Source organism: Aphidius gifuensis, linkage group LG1, assembly GCF_014905175.1.
Source record: "Aphidius gifuensis isolate YNYX2018 linkage group LG1, ASM1490517v1, whole genome shotgun sequence".
Lineage (NCBI taxonomy): Eukaryota > Metazoa > Arthropoda > Insecta > Hymenoptera > Braconidae > Aphidius > Aphidius gifuensis.
In genome coordinates, this window is record NC_057788.1 from 2,936,440 (window position 1) to 2,960,554 (window position 24,115).

The 24,115-nt window shown below is 22.2% G+C and overlaps 1 protein-coding gene across 1 annotated transcript in view; it reads left to right on the forward strand.

Moving 5' to 3' along the window:
* Positions 1 to 24,115, forward strand: part of LOC122860944 (tyrosine-protein phosphatase 99A) — a 113,995-nt gene that overhangs the window by 27,282 nt on the left and 62,598 nt on the right. Inside the window, exon 2 of the mRNA XM_044165027.1 lies at positions 18,359 to 18,661. Within this exon, the coding sequence (XP_044020962.1) occupies positions 18,359 to 18,661 (303 nt within the window). The remainder of the gene's footprint in view (positions 1 to 18,358; positions 18,662 to 24,115) is intronic.

Here is a 24,115-nt window from a genome sequence, read left to right on the forward strand (position 1 = left end):
CAAATTGGTGAGAAATTTCATTGCGACATACAATAAGTAATTGGATATAAGTCATTGTTTTTTTTTTTTTTATATTTTTACGATTTTTTCTAAATATCATATATTACCAATTAAAGTTAATTGAGATTGTTTAAATAAATAAAAATTAATATATTTAATATTTAAAATGATAATAATTACTTTTGATAAGTTTTAAATAATTATTGAAATTTTATTTTAATTATTTAAAATTTTATGTTCATTAAAAAGTAGCTATAATTATTACTAAAAACTTTTAAGATATCTTCAGGTTTTAGGTTAATCATTACGGTTCGTTGAGTTTATGGAATTTACTCTTAAAATATATAATTTTTTTTTTTTTTGGTGTAGTTGAAAAAATTTAAAAAATTCTTCAACAGTATTAAAATTTAACATGAAAAATAGATTGTCATTATAATTTTCCAATTTAATTAATTTACTGATGAATATTTATTTTATTAAATATTGTTCTTAAAAATGTCAGTTACTGTTGTTAAATATTTTGCGGTTTTAGTTACAAATTCAGTATTACGATTCAAATAAGCATTGAGCAAATTTTACTTAAAATATCATTATAAAATACATAGATTTGTATTAACAATATAATTTCAAATATCAACATGAGGGAATTTGTCGAGTTAAAAGATTATTATATAGTGTCAATGTAATGTTTGCTTCTGTAGAAACAAATAGTCGCGGTCAAGTACATTTGGAGTATGTTGTTTCGAACAATTTAAATTCCCAGAGTCTGGTTACAGTTGTCACGAGCAGAATTGTAAGTTTATTTAATTTTATATACAAGTCGTCAATTCGATGTATTGAAGCAATGTATATTGTGAGGAATTTCCATCTTACATTAATATTATTATTATTAACTTTATTTGCTTAATTATATTTGCATATTGTATATTATTTTGTGTTGTATATTGTTACAAAGTTTTAATAATATGTATACACATTCCCATATCAATTATGATAGTTGAATTATATTCAATAATATTAAATTATTAAAAAATTAAAAATTCTCTCACAAGCAAATTCAAATTCTTATGAATAATTCAATTTAATTAAATTCCAATTTTTTTATGTATGTTTTTTAAATTAAATTTCATCTTATAATTTCAAAATAAAAAGCTTTATTATTGTAATTGTTTAAACACAATTTAATTAATTTGTCGATATGATGATAAAATTAATTTGAAATTTTACTTTTTCAGTAATGAAGTGTGATTATATTGATTATTTTAAGTAGAGAAATGAGATTAAATAATTCTCATTCTTTCCAGATGATAATAAAGAGATAATTCGATTAATTTAATATCAAATTTATGACAGGTGATGAGATATATACTTGAAATTTATTTCAACTTGAATATACAAATTTCAATTAACGTAATTATTTAATTTAGATTATAGCTTATTCAATATTATTTATAATTTTTTATTTTTGTTGAAATATAATAATAGTTGGTATATATCAATACTTGAATTTTTTATAAACAAAATGAAAATTTTGCTTATTGTTGTGGTGACTTTCAACCCGCAAACAAAACTTTATATACTTCAAAAGTTGACATCTTGGATGATGCTTTCACAAACTTCTTGGCATGACAATCAATGAAATTTCATTCACTTGAAAAGTTTTGGATGAAAAATAAAATATATATATCTTGGGAAAATATTTCTGATTATATATATATTCAAAGAGCACTATTCTTCCTTGGTTTTCCAGTCAATGGGCAATTAGCAAAGTGTCAACCATCTGATAACCAATAATAGAAATTTCCTGTTAGAAATTCTCATGTCTAGAATATCTTCATTTATCCAAGTTATAACTTGAAAATAAAAAAAAAAAAAAAACTAATTAATATAGTAGAAAATAGAAAAATAAAAATCTCAACAGATTTGACAGAACAATTTTTTTTTTTAATTCTCTTTGTTTACTTTAAAAATTTTTTTTTGCAAAACTATAATTTCAAAAAAAAAAAAAAAACTTTCCTCATATTGTATAATTTTTTTTTTTTTTGCGGCTTGTTTAATATTTTTTATAACTCGTAAAAGTACATACAATGGTCAATGAAAATTAATGAAAAAAAAAAAAAAAAAATATGTTTTTTATTTTTTAAAATACATAAAACATAAAGTTAATGAAACAAAAAAAAAAAAATGACAATTTTTCAAATTCATTGTTTTGTTGTGATGCAAAAAAAAATTTCCGATAACAGTTAAAAATAATCATCTTTTTATTTTAAAAGATTTTTTAAATTTCACATAGTAGTAAAAATTCATTTAAATAAATACTGCAAACTTGAATGTATGTGAAAAAATAGTTTGAGTTAAAAAAAAAATAGAAAATAAATATACTGGTTGAGTTAAAATTGGGTCACCGCGAATACTGCAAGAGCATTGGCTGGATGAACTTACACTTCATCATCAATGTACCTATACGACGATAAATACGATATCGTATTTATTGAAAAAATATTAAAACATTCAATGCATGCATAAAAAAATTAAAAGAAAAAAAAATCTGTATACCCAGAATTAAAAAGAAAATTTTAATTACTATCTAAAAAATGTATTGGAATTACTGGTTGTTCATTTTTTAAAATAAATATTCATTTAAAAAATTTAATTGTAAATCATCAATGTTAATTTTTTTATAAATATAATGCAATTATTTTTTGTAAAGTTATTCAGTTGTTAAACACTTCAATTTCAAGTTACTTGAATTTGAAAAATGAAAAAAACAAAAGCTATTTATAACGATTATTATATAAAAGAGAAAAAAAAAAAAAAATGGAGTATGCTCTTAAAAGGTGTGAAATTTATAAGGGTTTGTGAATGAAAAATTTCGAAAAAATTCACTTATACCTCTTTCAATTTATCATAGTTTTCTCAAAGTATTTCCACAAGGCTGATTATTTGTCAATCATTGGCAAAAACCTTTGAAAAAGCTCAAAAGTATTATTGATTTCAAGCTTGGAATTTAATAGTTTCACAATAAATTAATAATGTGTTTGTTAAAAGTTTTCTCTGCAAGCAAAATATTATTTTCCATACAAAAAAAAACTTGATTATCAATTACAGAAATAAATATAAAAATATTTAAATTATTTAATTTAATTTATAATTGATAATCAAGTTTGTTTTATATGGAAAATAATATTTTACTTGGAAAGAAAATTTTTCTTATCTGCTAAAAAAGAAAATAGTTTTAAATTTTTATTCAATTTACTTTCAGTTAATGTAAAAACTACATTTAAATATTTATTTATTTATTTATTTAAATATTTATCAGTGTAGCTTTTTTTTTTTTTTTTTTTTGTTGATAGATATACTTTATGTATATCTGTATAATAAAATAGATATATAAAAGTGTTGGTAAAAATGACAGACTGATTTCTTTTCATCTTCTTTTACTGCTGAGCACATCGTTTTTAGATGGCTGTCGCACAGTAACGCTGAGAAAAGTTATTAAGCTCAAGGATTTCAAACTATTTTAAAGCGAATAAACTTCCGTCGAGGCGATTGTGGCTGAAATGACACTCGGGAATATTCGAACGCTATATAGCTTTGAAAGTATTTCATTTAAATATCAAACTCACGTCTTGTATACTTTATACAAATAAAAAAAATTGATATTATCATTTTACTTTTTCCACTGATTGACATAATTATTCATCGTTATAATTATTATTATTATTATAAAATTTTCAAATGCAACTCATATTTATTGATGAATTTTTAATGATCAATTTTTAAAGCAAAAAAATTTATTTTATTTTTATAAATTTGGCAAACGAAATTTCAACTGTCCAGTTTATTTATGAGGCTTTCTCTTTAAAGTAGAATTTTTGAAAAAAAGTTTTTCTAACTGGCTGTTGACACTGCGGTCATATATATTTTATAAAAATTTGCAAAATAATATTCTTGGCATTGTAACGTCATTTGTTCTACGTTATTACGACAATTTATAAAAAATAAAAATTTTAAAAAAGTTAAAAAAATAACTTCATTCATATAAAAAGAATGTTAATCTTTGGATTCTTTCGTAAAGTCAAACTCGTTCATTCAAAACTTTTTATACAGGATTTAACCCTCTTTATCCAATATCTTTACCAATTCAAAATCAAGAAATACCTTCAAGACCAATTTACCAAACTTTTAGCTATTTTTTCTACAGACGTATTACATATACACACATTTTTATCCCCTTTTGAGTTTTATGTGATTTTATACTCATGAAAAATAATAACCTTCAGTTTTTTGTTAAATTTATTTTTTCCGTTTTATTTTATTCTAGTTGGTTGGCATGTCTCCGCACAAATTCGTAGAATTTTTTTTAAATAATTTCTATTTGTCTTATTTTCTGATTGAACTTTAAATTATTGACATTTATAATAAAAAATATTTTAAATTGAAAAAACTCAGATTCCTTGTGTTTTAAATTATAATGAAATATATTTTTCTTCGAAATTCTTCACAAAATTGTTTTTATTATTTTATATCTTATAAGAAAATTGTTAACAATAAAAGTTAATATTTTTTAATATTCCACGAAATATTAATATTGAATTTAAGTGTTTTCTTCAACAATATAAATTTACGAGAATAATTCAAATGAAAAAATTTATATTAAAAACTATTGACAAATATCCATTTGACGAATTTTTGAATAATTACAGAGAAACTTTATATTATGAAAAACTTTACGTACTAATTAATTTTGGAAATAATTAAATTCTAAAATCACAAAAGAGCACAAAGTACTTGAAAGTTTTAATCATTGATAATCACCTTGACATGCATCATGACTCCAAAATTTTCAATAATCATCATTGATAATTTTTAAATTGAAACGAAAATTTTTAAAATTTTCTTTTAATCACGTAATTTTCGAATGCATATTCAAATTTTCTCATAATTATTGGTGTTAATAATGAACAATTTTAATTATTGATTATTAAAAATCAATAACATCCATGGGAATTATATAATTATCAAAAACAAGAATAAAAAAATAATTGTAGTATCACAATTGGCAAATGTAATATAATCAAATTTTATAAAGTTGTCATTATTAATTTGTTTTTCACTATTAATTTTAATGAACCATATATATAATTGACAATGAATAATACTTGAAAAATTGAATATAAATGAGAAAATAAATTTTTTAAAATGTAATTTGTATAGCTTTATGAAATTTTTTATTCTCCTCTATATATACAGTTATTCGTATTGAGCATGAATATTGTGAATCACTTGCCAAAGAATGAACTTCATCTCTTCAATTGAATGTACTCAAAGCGTGAAATTTCCCGAAGGTTCACGAGCTCAATATGAGACTTGGGCTGGGAATATAGAATATCGAATAAATTGAGTGTCGGCATGGTGAAACGTTCGTCCTAAGGGATTTACTTTTCTCATATTTTTTTTATTTTATTTTTCATTTTACGTTACTCCAGTTTTTTTTTTTTTTCATCATTATTATTTTTCTTGGCTTTGTCTAACCATTTACCCAATAAATTATTTAATCTATATTTGTTATATTTTTTTTTTCAAATTTATAAACTAAAAAAATAAAATTCAATTTATATTTGACATAAAGCTCAATTAATTTTGATGAATATTCACACGACAGTAATGGTAAATTGAAAAAAAAAAAAAAATTTAAATAAAAATATTGAACTCATAAATTAAAATTCTATTAACATTTTAATTTACTTTATCAAAGGTCGTATAGTAATTTTGCTTTGATTACCATCATGTAGTTTTATTTTATAGTCGAGAATGTCGTTTAAACGATCAAATAACAGATCATCTAATTATAATTGAATTTACCTAAAATATCCTTGAGTATTACAATAATTATACTCTCACATAATAAATATACATAAATAATAAATATAGTGCTAATATTATTTTATATTAAAGTTATATTTTATATACGCTATATAATACACCCATTATAATAAAATTTGACTGTAAATTTTATTTTAATAAATTCTAAAAAAGAGAGCATAAGTTAAAACACCATTTGTAAAATATAAATTTGCATTTAAATAAAATAATAAATTGACAAATAAATACACTCATTTAATAACTCGTTATAAAATATTTATTTGATTATTATTATTGTAGAAGTAATTTAAATATTTCAATCAAAATAATGGATAATAATTTAGTTCGAAAACAACTTTTTATAAACAAAGTTTTATCAAGATTTTTGGCAGTAATACTCAAAAATAAAAAATAATAATAATAATAATAATAATTGTATAAGGATATATAAAATCTTTTACATCATGGTAAATTCAGTCTTGACAAACTTATTTTTGAAGATGAATAAAAAGATAAAAAATAAAAAGTGCAAGTTAAGCAAACAATTGACAAGGATAAATATCTATATATATATTTTCATACATTGAAATGGCATTTCCCGATAGTTGTTGGGTAACACTGTACGCGAGATTTCGTTCATGGATGGTAGATATTTATGTTACGACTTTTCAAGTTCCGGCAAACATTGTGGATATGCATGGCTTCAGTACAATTCAGTGAATACGTGAATTTTACATGCGCACTTGACAATGGGCGTATGTTTAAAACCATACGTAATTTTTATTTACAATCTATTTTTAAAGTTTAATCTTTTATTGTATTTTTTTTCATGTTAAAATTTTAATTATCGAAAAAAAAACAAAAACCAATATATTTGCACTACAAACAAAAACAATAATTAGTCAGCAATATTATTAAATACATTGTTTTATCAACAAAACAGAATTTTGAGTAAATAATATTCAAATAAATTTTGTATATTTTGTTTGATGTTGAAATTTTTATCTCAATTAAAAAAAAAAAGTAAATAAACAAAAAAAAAGAGAAATTGTTGTTTTTGTATGTATATAAATGCAAATGATTGTTTGGACGGTGACGATTCATATTTGTATACAGTCATGGACTCGTACTCTCATTAATTGTCAGTGATACGAATACATATTTAGTCAGACCTATGAGTCAAGTGTGTATGTATGATAGTGTTTTGATATTTGTTAGTGTTTGTATATGTGGCGAGAGCGTTACTACTGTGAATAATGTTTTGGTACTGTCCTAAAATATACAATGTTGTATAGATATATATGTACAAGCAACGTCTTTAAGTACCATCTCTATCTTTGCATATGTTTCATTGTCATGAAGATTAATTTTCAAAACATAATGTCTTGCTGCTTTTCATTTCAACCCAAGTTGGTATTATACTATTATACTGGCATCTTTGTGGAATCTGTTTGAAATAAAATTCATACATTTATATTAAATTATATATTTAGTCATGAAGAATTATAAAAATTAAAAAATTATTTATTACATTTTGAATGATTTTTGTTATATTTTTTTATAATTATTTATACAATGAACTATTTGAATTTTATTTAAAGTGTGAAAATAAGAAAATTTATGTACTTTTTATTGTCGTAACTCGTAAGCATAGTACAGTCGATTGAAAATACTAGTAAAACAGATTGTGTGAAAATTTGTAATTTAACTTGACATGAAAGAAAGATTCATTTCCTTTGACTTTTGGATGAGTAAATAATTTTCATCAAGATATATTTGAGTTGGATTAATTTCAATCGAATATTTAATTACGTTTTATCGTATCGAAAATTTAAATTTAAAAGTATTATTATTTATTTGCTCAAAATATATCTGTGACGTTAAATAATTAATAATAAATTTATTATAAATATAAATTTTAATTTGATCCAATTATTAAAATATCTATTCATTATATTTTTATGGTTTCTTGTTGTTTATAAATTATACTTTCAAACTAAGTTATTTCGTCGGCTTTTTAATATTAAAAATTTTTATTTTTTTTTTATTTTTTTTGTAAATGAAGGAGACCAACGTGACTTAAGTGCAAACAGCGCTTTGTAGAAGCAGTCTAGCGTCAGGCTGGTGGTACACATAATATGAACAAAAAAAATATGAAAAATGATTTTTTTTTTTTTTTGCTTAGTAAGCGTTGACGCGAAGAAAAAAATGGATCTCATTACTAAGGTACCTTGCTTTTGTACCGTCCACTTTGGTGTATGTGAAACTCCCTACTTGTTAACAGCTTCTCATGTAGTGTTACTTTTTCTCATTTAGACCAACTTCATGTGACATTATAACAAACAACGCTACAATTATTTTTGGTACATGATGTATGCAATTATATTATTATTAAATATATTTTATCTCTCAATTTTACTCACAATAAAATAGCCAACAATAAACGAATACAATATACTATCTTTTATTATAACATTTTACTTTTTATATATATATTTTTGATATTTTATTTCAATTATCGTAATTTATTAATTGCAATTTTTAAAATATATAAACGGTCAATATAAATTTAAAAAATCAAATAAGTTATAAATAAACAGAGTCATGTTCTCAAATATAAAGTTGATAAATTTAATGTCAACTATTTTGAAAGCTCTTTTCTAAACTGTTATATTTAACGATAAATATAAAATTAATATATGTACATATTAATAGACATCTCATCGATAAATATAGTTTATTTTCCAACATTTATTGTATGTATGAATAGTTTGATAAATTCAGTTTAAAAATATCATTTCAATTGTGGAGCTATTCTATTGCATATTTTTCTTGATAGAAAAATATTTAAATATAATACTGGTAATTTTTTTTATAAATAATACTTTGTCTACAATATCTCTAATATGATATTTATTTTCCTTTGAATTACGGTTAATAATTTAAAAATCATTGAACAACAAAAAAATAATATTTGTGTAAACCATAAAAAAATACAATTGATAAAAATATTTGTATTGTCAAAAAAATATTTTTATTGACGTCTTGATGTTATATTTTATTTATTTATTTTCTATTTTGATATAATCGTATTGTTGTACGTGAAGCGTACATCAACAATTGATGTATTTATTTATATAGCCAGTTATAAAGCTTGCCATACAGAACATGAGCTTTTAAAGTAACAATGTTTTTTACTTGTTCAATACAATTGAAAATACTGTATCTCAAATACATAGTATTGAATAAACATAGGTACTTTGAAAAAAATGAAAATTCAAGTTAAAAAAAAAAAATTTATTGTCTCTGAACAATCAAATCGATAGCCAATATTTGGACAATAATTAAAGATATCAATTCAGTTATCTAAAAATTATTTTCGTTAAATATAAATTTTTTTTTTTCATGAAATTTTTGACGAAAATTTGAATTATTTAAATTTAAAATATTAATAGTGAATTTTTTTGTTTTTATTTTTAATTACAATTAATTGTTAAACTGTTTATTATTATTTTAATGCAATTATTTACTCGTTGAACAAATATTTACTTTCTATTTTCTGTAAAGTAGTACAAGTCGATAACAAAGCTCGACTAAATATTTAATTTTTTTATTTAACATGTACAGTTAACTAAATATTATTTGATGATACCAAAATAATAAACTCAATGTTTTATTTATTCTTACAATTATATGTAATAATTCTATTTGGAAAAAAATATTCAAGGATGTAGAAATTTCAGTAGTACAAGTCAAGTAGTGTCAGACTGGAAATTATATTTTTCAATTTAACTTGTAAAATATTTGTTTAATTGTTATAATAATATTTATACAATTTTACTTGATAAAAATTTGAAGATAGCTTTCCAAAATAGTTACTAAAAATTTTTAGTAGTCAAATTATTAAACTTTAACGTGTAAAAATTTTATTTCAAGTGTTATTTAAATATTTATTATTCATTTTCAGGATCATAAAAGTTTTATAAATATAAGCTGTAATTAAAATTGTAAATTAACATTTTCAATATAACTTTATCATAATTTTTTATACAATATTTTGCAAGTTTAACAATAATATTAAAATAGTTATACTGGTGCACAAATGAAAGAAGTTTTCACAATTACATTTGTCGATATAAAGTTTTATTGACTTTGTTTTTTTATTTTTAAGATGAGATTGTGTAGTTATTAAATTTTGTATAACAAACCAAATAGCAACAATAAACGTGAATATAACTTAACTACTGACGAGGATAAACGATTTTGTATATAAAATTTTGTTCAGTATCGCGTGAGATGTTGCAAAAATGAATTAACTTTTAAACTCTATCGTATATGCCTAGTATGAAACTAGCCTTTAAAATTTTATTCATGATAACACTGTACAAAATTGTGTACAAACTTTTCAGCATGTTTTACAAAATAATAATAATTTATTAATTTTTATTTTAATTAATTTATAAGTAACATTATATAACTTTTTTAAAAATATTTTATTTGATCTTCATATTGGTTTTTAAAAAATATTCAGTGGTTTAATTTTAAATTTTTTAAATTAAATAATAATTGAATAAAATTAGTGTGAATTTTTTATATTGACTTTGGTATTCCAGGTAAAATTTAATGTTATTTGTTAAATTTCACTGAAATCTCTGATTATATAAAAATTTTCTATCCGTTGACGAGTTTTTTTTATTTACTTTTGAAAATAACGTGATTAATTTTGATTAATTCACTTTTTCAAAAGCTATTCTACATAGTAATAATCGAGTAATTGAATCTCGAATTTTTTAATGTTAAAAAAAAAGCAAAAAAAATATCAGAGATTGAAAAATTTAATACCGATAACAAATCGTAAAAACTAGAACAGAAAAATCCATGATTCAATTTTTTTTTATTATTTTTTTTCATCTATTTCTATTTGTCATGAAATAGCTATTGAAGTACGTACTACAATTATCAACATGATTCAATGAATAAATAGATTAAATTTTTCATTGTGAAATTTATATTTTAAAAATAATAAAACGAATTAAAATAAATAAAAATCAAATTTGTTTGTTAAAATCATTTTATATATAAATAGAATTAGACACAATTTTTATATATAAATGGAATTAAAGACAAAAAATAGTATTTGCAACGAATAAAACAAAAAAAAAAATAGTAATAAAAAAAAGTTATCTAATCGAGAAAGACCATGCATGGAAGGTCCTTGAAGAGTTTGAGAGAGCAGGGTCAATCCGGTTTTACGTGTAACTCTATAGATGTATACTAAAATGGTGCTCGACCAAAAGCACATGGCAGAAACGCAAGATAACAGTTTCGAAAGAAATCCGATGAAAAAAAAAAGAGGCTACTACAGTTGTAGCCACAGTGATTTACGTGAATTCACGTGAACATCCCTGCCAGTTTCTTCCGTCGTTTCCACTATCACCAAGTTTAACTATTTTTTCCGAAAAAATTTTTTAAATTTATTTTTTTGTTTTTTTACTAATACTTTTTTTGAGATATTTTATTTTATCGGAGCCATGTGCCAGTCCTGTAGTGACCAGCAAGATTTAAAATGTTGGTTCTTGAATCAGACTTATCCACCATATCCAATTGTTTTTTTTTTTTTTTTACGACAGTTTTAGGACATTTAACTTTGATATACACGAGAGGATACTTGCTCCAAGTTTGAAGTGATTTTAAAAAGAGATTTGAACAATTGATATTTCAATAAATCATTGATTTCAAGTCAAAATATATTTTATTTACGTAATTTTATAAAACTTGATTAAAAACCCATGGCAGCAGTATTTAAAATATGCCATGTATATATAAACATCATTAAATGTGAATTTTGATGAAATAACAAGGGTCTCAAATACCTTGAATCTATGCAAATCACCAATGTCGGAATTAAGCATTAATGGATTTAAAAGCAATATGTTCGTTATAAGCGTAGATTAGCCAACGACATACTATTACAATTGATCGTTCAATTTACCATGTCTAATCTATCGTTTTACAAAGATTTTAAATTCAAATTTTCATTATAATTATCATTTAAAAGTCGTTATGAAACCTATATTTTTAAAATAGCCAAATTTTTCATATTATTTATTTAATTTATTTAATATAAATTCAAAAAAAAGCTCTAATATTCTTTTTTTTTGTTTGATAATTATTATAAATAATTATAAGTGAATTATAAATTTTTATTTTTATTTATAAAAACAATGAAATATTTGAGCAGATTTTTGAAAATTTAATAAATAATTTATTAGTGAATTAATTGTTTATAAATATTAAATATAATTTGTCCTTTCAGTTAATTGTTGTTCTATCAAAATAAAAAAAAAACCTAAAAATACACAAATGTTGTTTCTCAAGTTTGACACAAGTGTTTCAAACAATTATAGAATCTTGTTTAAATGTTATGTCGAATTTTGATTGTTATTTGTCATTTGAGTGCGTTGATGTACAGTACATACACATGTGTAATTGAATTTCTGTACCTCATACAATTCACTTGGTAAATTCAATTATATGGTACTGCAGGTAGTCAATGTCTATCTACAGTGTATATATCTATCTATGTTGGTTATATATGTATATCAATCTATCGGTCTTTATCTTGAGTAGTGTTCTCACACTGTTCTCACCAAGAGTTATTCCAAGATGGTCGGAAACTAGGTCTTGTCAAATGTAAGCGTCATTTTGCATGCGGTCTGTAACTCTCAGTGGTACCAATCGATCAAGCTTAAGACAGTTTCAACACCATATTCTCCAATTCAATATTCGTACACTGTCGTGCCACATACAATTGATGAAACTAACATTCAAATTCGTCAGAATAATAATTTTAAACTTTGACATCAAGCTTTAATGTCCTCTTATGTTGAACTAATGTTATCATTAGTTTTACAAATTCAATTTAGTTCAATTTACAATAAAAAAAAAATTGCCAATTAATAAGGATAAATGAATTGGAAAAAAAATTATAAAATTTATAAATTAACTTTATTCACATTTATATTTGATTGAATTAATAATTTATTTTTGTATATTACAAAAAAATTAAATTAATTTAAAAAATAAAAAAACTGAATTTACTTTTATTATGTAATTTTGTTAAATCTGAATTAAATATCACCCTCACTTTATTTATACGAATGAACCACAGTAACATTATGGTTATTTTCATTAAAAGCATTGTATATTTTTTTTTTTATGTTTTATTTTTTATTTTTTAAAATCCAACTACTGTGAAAGCTCTTAATTGATTTCACCATGAACAATTTATTCTCGGCAATGTTTTAATTTTACTATGTGTGAGTGATAAACACATTCAATATAATTTTACAAATATACACTGTATTTATTTTATGTTTATTTCACATAAATTATACCAAAATTGTATACAAAAAATTTTAAATTAAATATCAAAATATAAACTACGTGAAAATGTAATTATTTTTATTTTCCTTTTTTTAAAAAAAACCCTAAAAATTTATTTTTAAATTTAAATACATATTTACAGTCAAACAAACATGTTATAATTTTTTTTTAATTCTTGAAATATTAATTTGAAAAAAAAATTAATTTATGTTACATTTGAACTAAACTTCTTTGGTTAACCACAAATTTATAAAATAAGGTTTTGCAACAGTTGCATATGACTCAACTGTTGATGGATATATTTGCCTCAATAATATAAATATAAACGAAAATATAGACCAAAAAAAGATAAATAAAATTCCACAAATTTCTACAAAGTATTAACTTTAAAACTTGTTTACATGTATTTAAATTTTACTTAAAATTTGCATTGTTAAAATTGCTTAATTTAATTTTATCAAGGGACTATTGGTGTATAATCAAGGTGTAGTACAATGTATTCATGAAATTTTTATTTATTTTTCATGTGTAGTCAGTACAATAAATTTATTAAAAAAAAGTACAGCAACAAATTTATTGACAAATCAATAAATTTGTCAGTAAACAACCTCTGGAATTTTTTACTTAAACTAAAAATAATAATAAAAAAAATAATAATATATATATAGAGACATTTATATTTAATGAAAAATGTCTACATGAAACAATTTTTTTTGTTTTTTAAAAAAATGAACTTCTTGCTAGATCATAACTTGTTGTTGATAAATAAAACAATGATATAGTAATGATAAGGATGCATGTGAAAAGTGCAGAAACATATGATTTATGATGCATAAATTGTTTCATCACTTTGATCCTGGCTCTGTCGTGTTTCATACAAGTAAATGTTCGTGCAAGTTTTTATTTTATTATGATTTTTTTTTCTTTATTTTTATGTCTTTGAAATTTATAACAATATGTCACAGGTGCCTAGACTGTCTGTTATATTTTTGTAACTTTTGAAAAGTTTTTATTGTAACCTTGAGACAATGTATTTTAACATTTTTTTATGGCTATATATATTATCTCTTTTATATCATTGTCTCATATATTTCAATAAGCTGTGAAAAATACCATTAGTTTATATTGAAAAGTTGGATAGTTTAAATTCATATATGATGATGGCTACCTCAATGATATAATAAAAAAGTTTTTAAAAATAAACATTGAATATTAATTAACAGTGTCTGTGAATGAGAACAGGAAACATTCATAATAACACAAATTAATAATTATTCAAAATCTTAAAAATATAAAATCACTTATTTATTATCGTCATATGTAAATTTTACTTGATATTTATACTTTGCTAGATCGAAAGTTATTTTAGTTGTTCATCAAATTCTTGAATTTAATTTCCCTTTAGATAATTTCTGTTTTTTTTAAAAAAAAAAAAATAATTCTGGTATATCAAATATGTTGATTTTGTTTTTACAATACACCAATTATTTTTGATAAATTAATTTGTTTATAAATAAAATTTTATCAAATAAAGTGAAGAATATAATTGATACTAACGAATATGCATTAAAAATGTTGATTGAATATTGATTTTATTTTCAATATTTATCATTTTGTTACATAAATTAAATTTGTATACATGTCATAAATAAATGTCATGATATTGCACAATAATAGCATATAATTAATTACAAATTATAAAAAAAATCCAATTGAGTTTTTGTAATAATATCAATCAACCATAATAATATTAATATTAATAATAACAAATCAAATTATTTATTCATTAAAAATTTACAAATTTTTGATAATCAATATTTTTTAATATAATTATAATCACATTTTATTTAATTGAAGTTTATTCTGTAAAAACATAAACATTTTTTTAGTGTGATAATACTTCAAAAACATACGATCTCTTGAAAATACTCTCACAATGACCAGGTGTCGATTTCCCACGAGAAAAAGAAAATAATAAAAAAATCGAAAGTTGTATAACTTCCGGAATTCCCAATGGTGGATATATGAGACATTATACTTATAAACGTCAAAAACTTGAAATGAAAAAAAAATAATAAAAAAATGTATACCTGCAATTTCTTTACTATAAAATTTTCAAATAAACATAAATTTTTTATACAAATTTTAAGAGAAAGAAAAAAAAAAAAATGTAATAATAATAATAAAAATATATACAATTTTTTTTATGTATAATCTTGAATTCTCGGTCAATTGAAATCATGAAATTACGATTAAAATTATTCTCAACTTATCAGTTTAATGATCCATTTGATGAAAACGATTAAATGAATATTTACATGTTCAACTTTGTTCATTTGCATATACTTATAAATGTCCTACTTGTCTACTGTATTATATTTATTTATTTATTTTTTTAATGATAACCACACATACATATTGCTGATTACTCACGTCAGCATATAGTATGTACCTTGTGACATGTGATTCAGCGCATCTTGATAATATATTATTCGCATTGAATATACAAACTGATATCGTGTTTGATAAAAAATTCATTTGCCAGTATATATACGAATCGTGTATTCCAACACTTTGCAAAACCGATGAAATGACATACAACACAATCATCTTGATAAAAAAAAATTAATTTTATTTAAACAATAATAATAATAATAGAAATATAATTTATTATTTAATATTATTATAAATTTAACTATTTAAAATATAAAAATATAATGTAATTTTTAATTGCTAATTGATTGAAATTGTTTTTGATAAAATAAATTATTTAAATGATTTTAAAAGGTTCTAAAATATTTTAAATATTCATACTTTGTTTTTAAAACGCATGAAAAATATAGTAAAAGGTGTGTGTAGTAGACATGCCCGGCCAGTTACAGGCTAGAAGCAATTAAGATTGTGACTTGGTTACGAGATGAAAAGAAACGAAAGAAAGTAGACTACGACGAGATACTGAAAAAAAGGTAATTAACTGTGGTAACTGCTTGGTCTTGTGTCCATAAAGTACATCCATTGAGCAAGCTCACTTGAAAAAAAATTAATTTTAATGAAAGATTTGCGTAAATTAATATAAATTTAATTTTTTTTTGAATAGTTAATAAATTTTTTTATCTTAATTTTATTTCAATAAAAACATATGTTAGTATAAAATTTATGCTAGAGAAAAAATTTAAATAATAAAATTGGATTAAATTATCAATTATTATTTATGAATTTTAATTATTGGTAAATACTTTATAAATTATAATTTACATGTAAACAGGTGTGAGACTAATAATATATTAAATACATTTCAATAGTTCATCAATGATTCATTCACTGTATTCATTGATTATTTTACCTAATTGTACAAATATATAATCGTTTTAAAATTATAATATATTTATAATAAATCAATCATTGTTTCTATTTTTTGTAGTAAAAAGCAAAATGAACAATCGAATAATCAAATTTATAAAATAGTAAAAAAGTTTATTTACTCGTATATAAAAAAACAATATTACATTTATTTGAATATAAAAAAATTTGATAACAAAAAATGAATAAATATATTCGTTTTAAAATTGACTATTGTTTTTCAAGTATATGATCGAGTTTATGGTTGAACACTTCAACAAACATTGAGACTTCGGGTCAGTATATTTTCATCTGATACAAAACATCAGATATGTGAATGCCCAACACGAATATCGGAATAAAAAAAAAAAAATATAGAATAATAAAAAATAAAAGAGGTAAATGGTAGTGGAGAAATGTCCAGTAGATATTGCCTAGTGCACTTTATGCACGTATGAATATATAAAAAACGTGATCGGAATACCAATGTTATTCACGAAATCACCGCGAAATCGTAATAAAACGACCGATCATAACGTCAATTTCTCACTTTTGAATATTTTTTTTTGGTACAGTAGCTTGTACGCTGACACAGGAGTTATTAAAAAAAATAAACAATGAAAAAAAAAATAAAAGCAAAATAACAAAACAAAAAAAGAGATATCATTTTTTTTTTTTCTTTTATTTTTATATATACAACACCTTTACTGAATAAATTTGAAATATTCATTAAAAATATATATGTGTATATAAAATTTTACAGACTAAAAAATATTTATTATTGTTGAATAACTTTTTTTTCTTTTTTTATTTTTTTCATTTTTCATTATAAATTTTATGTTTTTAACAAGTTTAGATTTCATGTTTCTCAATTTATTTTTATTAATTATGTAATTTGATATTTTATTGATTGAATTTTCTGAAAATTGAACAAAAAATTTAAATTAATTAGTAACTATTAATTAATATTTCCAAGCTTTATTGAATTACTTGATTAACAGTTTTGTTATATAGATAATAGTATACGTTTTCTTTTGTCTAAATATAATTTTACATCCGACAATTTTAATAAGTACATCATTCAGCTGTGAACTCGGCTATTTATTGAATTTATATATTTGTCGATTGTTTGGCTGGTTGATAAGGCTTTTCCTGCAACTTGATATGTACAATAACTATAGTTTACTGAGGGCTTTTAAAATGAGGGTATCAGACAAATAAATATATACCTTTACATATATATACATACACATATATATATCTAAGCGCTTGGTGGGCTTGAAAAGACGAGAGTATTTTCCGGTCGAAATGATACTTGGTAATGTCTAGGGGTGGTCAATGGCACGGAAATGGATAAGACAAAAATGGCTATTGCGTATTGCGTTCTTCACCACCAATAATGGCTGCTTTTTTTTTATATTATATACTTAAAAAAATTGCTTGATATTTTTTTTAAAAATGTAAAATAATCTTGTTTTCTTCTATACACATGTACACCATGTAATACAAAAAAAAAAAAAAAAATGAATATAATAATTTTAAAAGCCAACTTTTATGGTTTTAATATAATCATATATTAAATTTTATTTTTTTTTATTCTGACATTTTTTAAAATTATTTTTTATGATACTCGTTATTTTAGAAATATATATTTCAACTAAAAATTTATAATTTGTTGAAATATGATATTTAAAAATTTTTTATAATAATAAATTAATGTTGATGTTTTTATTAATTAATGAAATTTTATATTTTTTTAAAATTACAGATGTACCGGATTCAGTGGTAACACATGTACTTGCTGATGCTGGTCAAAATGTAACACTTGAATGTCCAGGTGTAACAGAACGCTCAGTTGTATCAAGATTAGTATGGCGTGCAAATGATATTAGAATTGTTGAATATGGTAGTCAAAGTACAACATATTTTGGTCATCATAATAGAATATTTTTAGTTGAAAAAAATTTTACATTATTCTTTTGTCCTGTTACATCTGAGGATAGTGGTGAATATCAGTGTATTGTTAATAATCGTAATATTCCTGAAGCAATTGTTAATCTCACTGTTCAAGGTAAGATAATCATTATTAATAATACGAATTTAATTTTCTTGCATCTTATTATCATAGCACAAAGATATTTTAAAAATTATTTATCATTAAAAAAAAAAAAACAAAAATTAAAAACAAAAATTATATTCTTTCATAAAAACTTTTCCATTCAAAAACATTTTTTTTACTTTTTATATACACAAAAGGTTGATATTTTATTCAATAGAAAATGGGGTTTTAGGTTACTTGTTCAACAAGTATAAATTTTATGAATAAAATGATTTTGCATTCACACTGTATCAAAGAACTCGTTTTCAATTAAATTAAATAATAGGAAAAAAAAAACAAAAATTACAAGTACAAAAATGAAAGTAATAATTTACTAAATATTATTTAGTAATATTAATAACTTTGTAAGATAATTGAATAGTAGCTTCTTTGGAAATAATAATAATAATAATAATAAAAATAAAAAGTCAAACAGAAAAATATAAAAAGTGCATCATATTTTGATAGACACAGGATTTGTCAAGATTTCTCTTACTCCTTTCATTCTTTTTATTTTTTTTTTCATTCATTTTCTTTCAATCTTTCGCATATTATATACTAAACCCCACTTTGCTATTTATTTTTTTAATATATTTTTATTTTATTTTTAATTTAAAAAAAAAAGATTCAATTATATATAAACTCAACTTTTTGATATAATAATATATAAAAGTATTGTTTTTTATGTCAACTTATTTATTTTTTATTTAAAAATTAAAAATTATATATTTGCATTTTTTATTTGTTTTTTTTTTTTATTTCCATTTTCTCTCGTTCTCTTATTTTTTCTCCCACCACTTCTGTTGCTTCAACTGCTTCAATCAAACTCAAAAAAAAAAAAAAAAAATAAGATAGAATTTAGTTGGTGTGGGTTGCCGCCGCCATGCGTATCATTGTATAGTCACGCTCGCATCACATCCGAATATTTTTTTATTTTATTATTATATTAATTAACAGTGTAAATTAATAATTATCAAAGTATAATAATTTTATTGTGCTAATAGTTAGGAACACATAAAAGTCGATAAATTCAGTGTATTTTGAGTGTATGTTTAGGAGTTGTTGACATGTTGAAAATAATATTGGTGATGCTATCGGATATCCTGACTAGAAAAACATATTAATTTAATTTAATTTAATAATATTTATAACTACATAAACGTAAACGTTGTGACTAAAATAATTATCATAAATTTTGATACATTGAATCAATTTTATTAAAGAGAACACACCGGCCGTTTTGTTTTTTTCTCACTTCTACAACGAAAAAAAAAACGACAATCGTCAGCCATTATTATGTCACAGTTTTGAATGTTGTGAATATTTATTATTATTTCTTTTGTTTTATTTCAAACGTGATTTAATTATTAATATAGGTAGGCATGATTATTTTATACTTTTAATGATAAAAATTACGCGTGTGAGTGAATTAAATATTGTTTTTTTGGAGTTATTGGTAAAAAAATTTATGACAATATCTGTTGAGCTTGTATTTGGATATTGCCTTTGGATTCGCCTACACGCCAGGTAGGAATTTATTTTGTAATATCTTGCGTTAATAGCTGTCATATTTTTTTAATTAATTAAAATTACCGATTATTGATTATGAGTTTTATATCAGTATGTGAAAAAAAAAAGAAAAAAAATTGACCAACATCATCCATGACGTAATTGGTCTATATATACACACATGCACACACCAACACATACGTCTTTTAATACAGTCATGTATTTTTTTTTTCACCATGTATTTCGGAGTAAAAAAAAAAAAAATACAAAAAAATATCCAGTGTATTTTAAATTTTTTTAGTTAATTATTGAACGTTACATTTTAAAAATAATGGAAAAAAAAATTTATTGAAGTAAAAAATTACAAAAATTACAAATTAAGGTTGTTGGTAAAAGTCATCGTCGAACCAATATTTGTAGTTTGAGGGGCCCGTATATCGTAACGCTAAATCTCATGCCCGGGTACCCGAAATTTTGTTGCGCTTCTGTCTCGAAAACCGGCTTTTAAGTGTGTCCGTGCATATACAGACAGACACTAACACTACTGCTAGCAAGCAAGTACAGTACACAGCTACATTATATGCTTGTGTGTGTCACGTCTGTGCGCATCACTTGCCGCGAGAAAGCAATTTTTTTTTTTTTTTGAACTTGAATAACTTTTAAAATCCGAGGCAAACATACTTTATTTTTTCAAATCATATTCGTTTTTTTCTTATCTACAATTTGATAGAAAAAAATAAGCTTTCGAGTAGAGAACGAATCTAGTACATGCTGTTTAAAAAAAAAAAAATTGTTTCGCCCTATACTCGTGTATAAAAGTTGTCAACTTTGACAGTCATTATCTTAAAAAAGCCGAGGCAAAAAAAATTGAAATAAATTGTCAAGATAGATAATTATTTCATTTAAAAAATAAGCCTAATTAAAAAAAAATCGAGTAGAAATTCAATTATTTACCAACAACCTTAAAATAATAAGTTTTTTTTTTTTTTTTTTATTATACATATTTTTACATTTATATTTTTTTTATAAATTTTTATGATACTTCATTATTATTATTATGATTATTTAAATTTTTTAAATAATCTAAAATTTATTTGCCAAATTTTTCAAGTAATTTTTTTTTTTTAATTTAAAAAGTAAAGTTATAACTTTGTTGAGATTATTTTTAAAAAATTTTTAATTAACATATTTTTCAAATTCTTTGATAAAAATAATTTATACAACTTCAAGTATATATTTTATGTCAAATAATAATTGCTATGTTGAAGATAGTTCAGCCAATAAAACGAAAATTCAATAAAATTTTGTAAATTCAATAAAAACAAAACTGTCATTTAAAATAACATAAAATTATGTATAAAGCCATCATCTAAAGTCCCATAAAATAATTTGAAATCATCTGCAATTTCTATGTCATTTTATGGATTAAATCGCCAGTGTCTTCATTCAATTTTTTTTTATTATCATTGAAGTTTCTCGTTAATTATATTACGCGATAATTATTAAATTTTAAAAAACCATTCAAACTCAAATTATAAATGATGAATTTATCGTACAATAATTAAAATTGTCAAAAATAAAAAAACTAGTCTCTCTTGAATTTCAAACGTGGTGTGGTCACATTCTTCATTTATTCATCGTGGTCGTAATTTGTGTTCAGGAAACTAGTTTACTGCAAAAGTTTCCGAGTTTACTCAAACCCAGTGCATGCTTCGAACATGCTGAGACGCAATGTAGATTGGTAAATTTTCGAGAGAAAGCTTGCATAGAAATCCTCTTGAAAAAAAACCAACAGTATAGATATAATGTCAGTTTTCTTGATAATAAAATTTTTTTTTTTACATTTTAAAATTAAATTACTTCGAATGTTTGCCAAAAAAAATATTTGTGCATTTATTTGATTAGTTTTTACCATTGCAAAACCAATCAATATCAACCAATTATCATTTTTATATTTTATTTCTAAAAAAACAAAGGCAGTTAAAATAAAAAAAAAACGAAACTCCTTAAACATCTCAGCATTAGTAGTAATGCAAAATAATTCAAAAAAAAAAAAAAAAAAACTTTTGATTGGTAAAACTTTAAATTAATATTAATATTTTTATAGTAAGTTTTGTCAAATAATGTTTCAATGAAAATTAAATTTTTATATGGAAACTAATAGTTGCATTTGTTGACTTGAAGTTGTATTTATATATTAAAGTAAAAATTTATAGGGTCGTTTTTGATAATATAAAAAAAATATTTTATTCTGCTCACGTAACCAGCCAATATCGTTGGTTATATCAGGCATTAAAATAAATATTTTTGAAATCCCTATTGACGCAACACCTGTCAATTTTTTTATTTTTATTTTTATCATTCTGACACTACCTCGTCTTTTACAATTTTTATTTTTTTATATATTTATAAATCATCAATCTGTGTCAAATTCAAAATAGATATATATACTCTATATATGACTTGTTATTATATTTTTTATTATTTTTATCATACCTGTATCTATTTTTTTTTTACCATATTTTATTTTCAAGATTTTATTTATTTATTATTTGATTTTTAGCTTTTCTTTTATTCTAAATATCTTTAATATTATAATTTATTTTGATTCATAAATTCCCAATTTGAATTTTATAAAATATAAATTAAAAATAGACAATTAATTTTTTTGTATGACCTAAAATAATATGTATATCCAAGTGTATATTAAATTTGCATACCACTTTTCAGTTTAGTGCTGGCTGCTTTCAAAACTTTTTGTCTTTTTATTTCTTTATCTACTCCATTTTTCTGCCCTCGTCATCAGCCACTCACTTTTTCATTTTTTTTTTATCATTTATTTACTTTTTTTTTTTCTAGACATTTTTTACTTTATTTTCTTTATTTTTTTTTTTCTTTACACCTTTTATTATTTTTTTTTTCTCATTCTATTCTTCCATTTCCTTTACATCTTTATTTTTTTCTTTATTCTTACCACCCCATAGTGCCAATTTACTTTTTTCTTTATCGATTAGCTCTTCATATCATCCCCTAAAATTACATCGTCTGACCTATAAATTAAAAAAAAAAAAACATTATACTTTATCACATCAAAGGTTGTAATAAATTTTTCAGAACAATATTAATCGATATAATTTAATAATCATTAACAACTTTTTATTAATTTTATTTATACGGTAAATTATTTTCAATAAATTATTCATCTTGTAGCTTTAAATTAAATAAACGTGAAAAAATTAAATGAAACAAATAAATAAATAATATACCAATGGCTTTGTCTGAACATTCTGTTTCATTTTGGCCAAATTTGAAGTGACAAGAGCACAGAGATTACTACAAGGTTCGAATATCGATTTACACTCATTGTACTTGTATGCATTTACAAGAGTACAATGCTTCCTTTGCAAGTGCATGTTAATGTGATTGCCGCACATGACTGTGTTCCTCCGTGCGACAAATTACATCCATCTATTCATGGACGTATTTTAAATCTTTCGGGTCATTGTACAATATACTATATATACAAAATGCAGATGAAACTTAAATTTTACATCTTAATATTATAACTGATATAACTAGATTTAATAATAGTTATTAATATATTTCCAAGTTCATTCAAAGATTTCATATATATATATATTTATAAATTAGGCTTTTAAATTTAAAGAAAAAGAAAAATAAAATTCTTTTTTTATCATTATGATTGTAAATATGTATTTAGTTCAAAAATAATAATAATAATTTAAACTTTTTTATCCAAGCAATTATTAAAAGTTCAAAATAGTTATGAATGGTCGAAAACTTTTAACGTCATCTTTTATCTATACATATTTTTTAATTTTTTTATCTAATATATATGTATATTATAATGGTCCATTGATATGCATGATGATGAAACGCCAATTGCACAAAGAACTC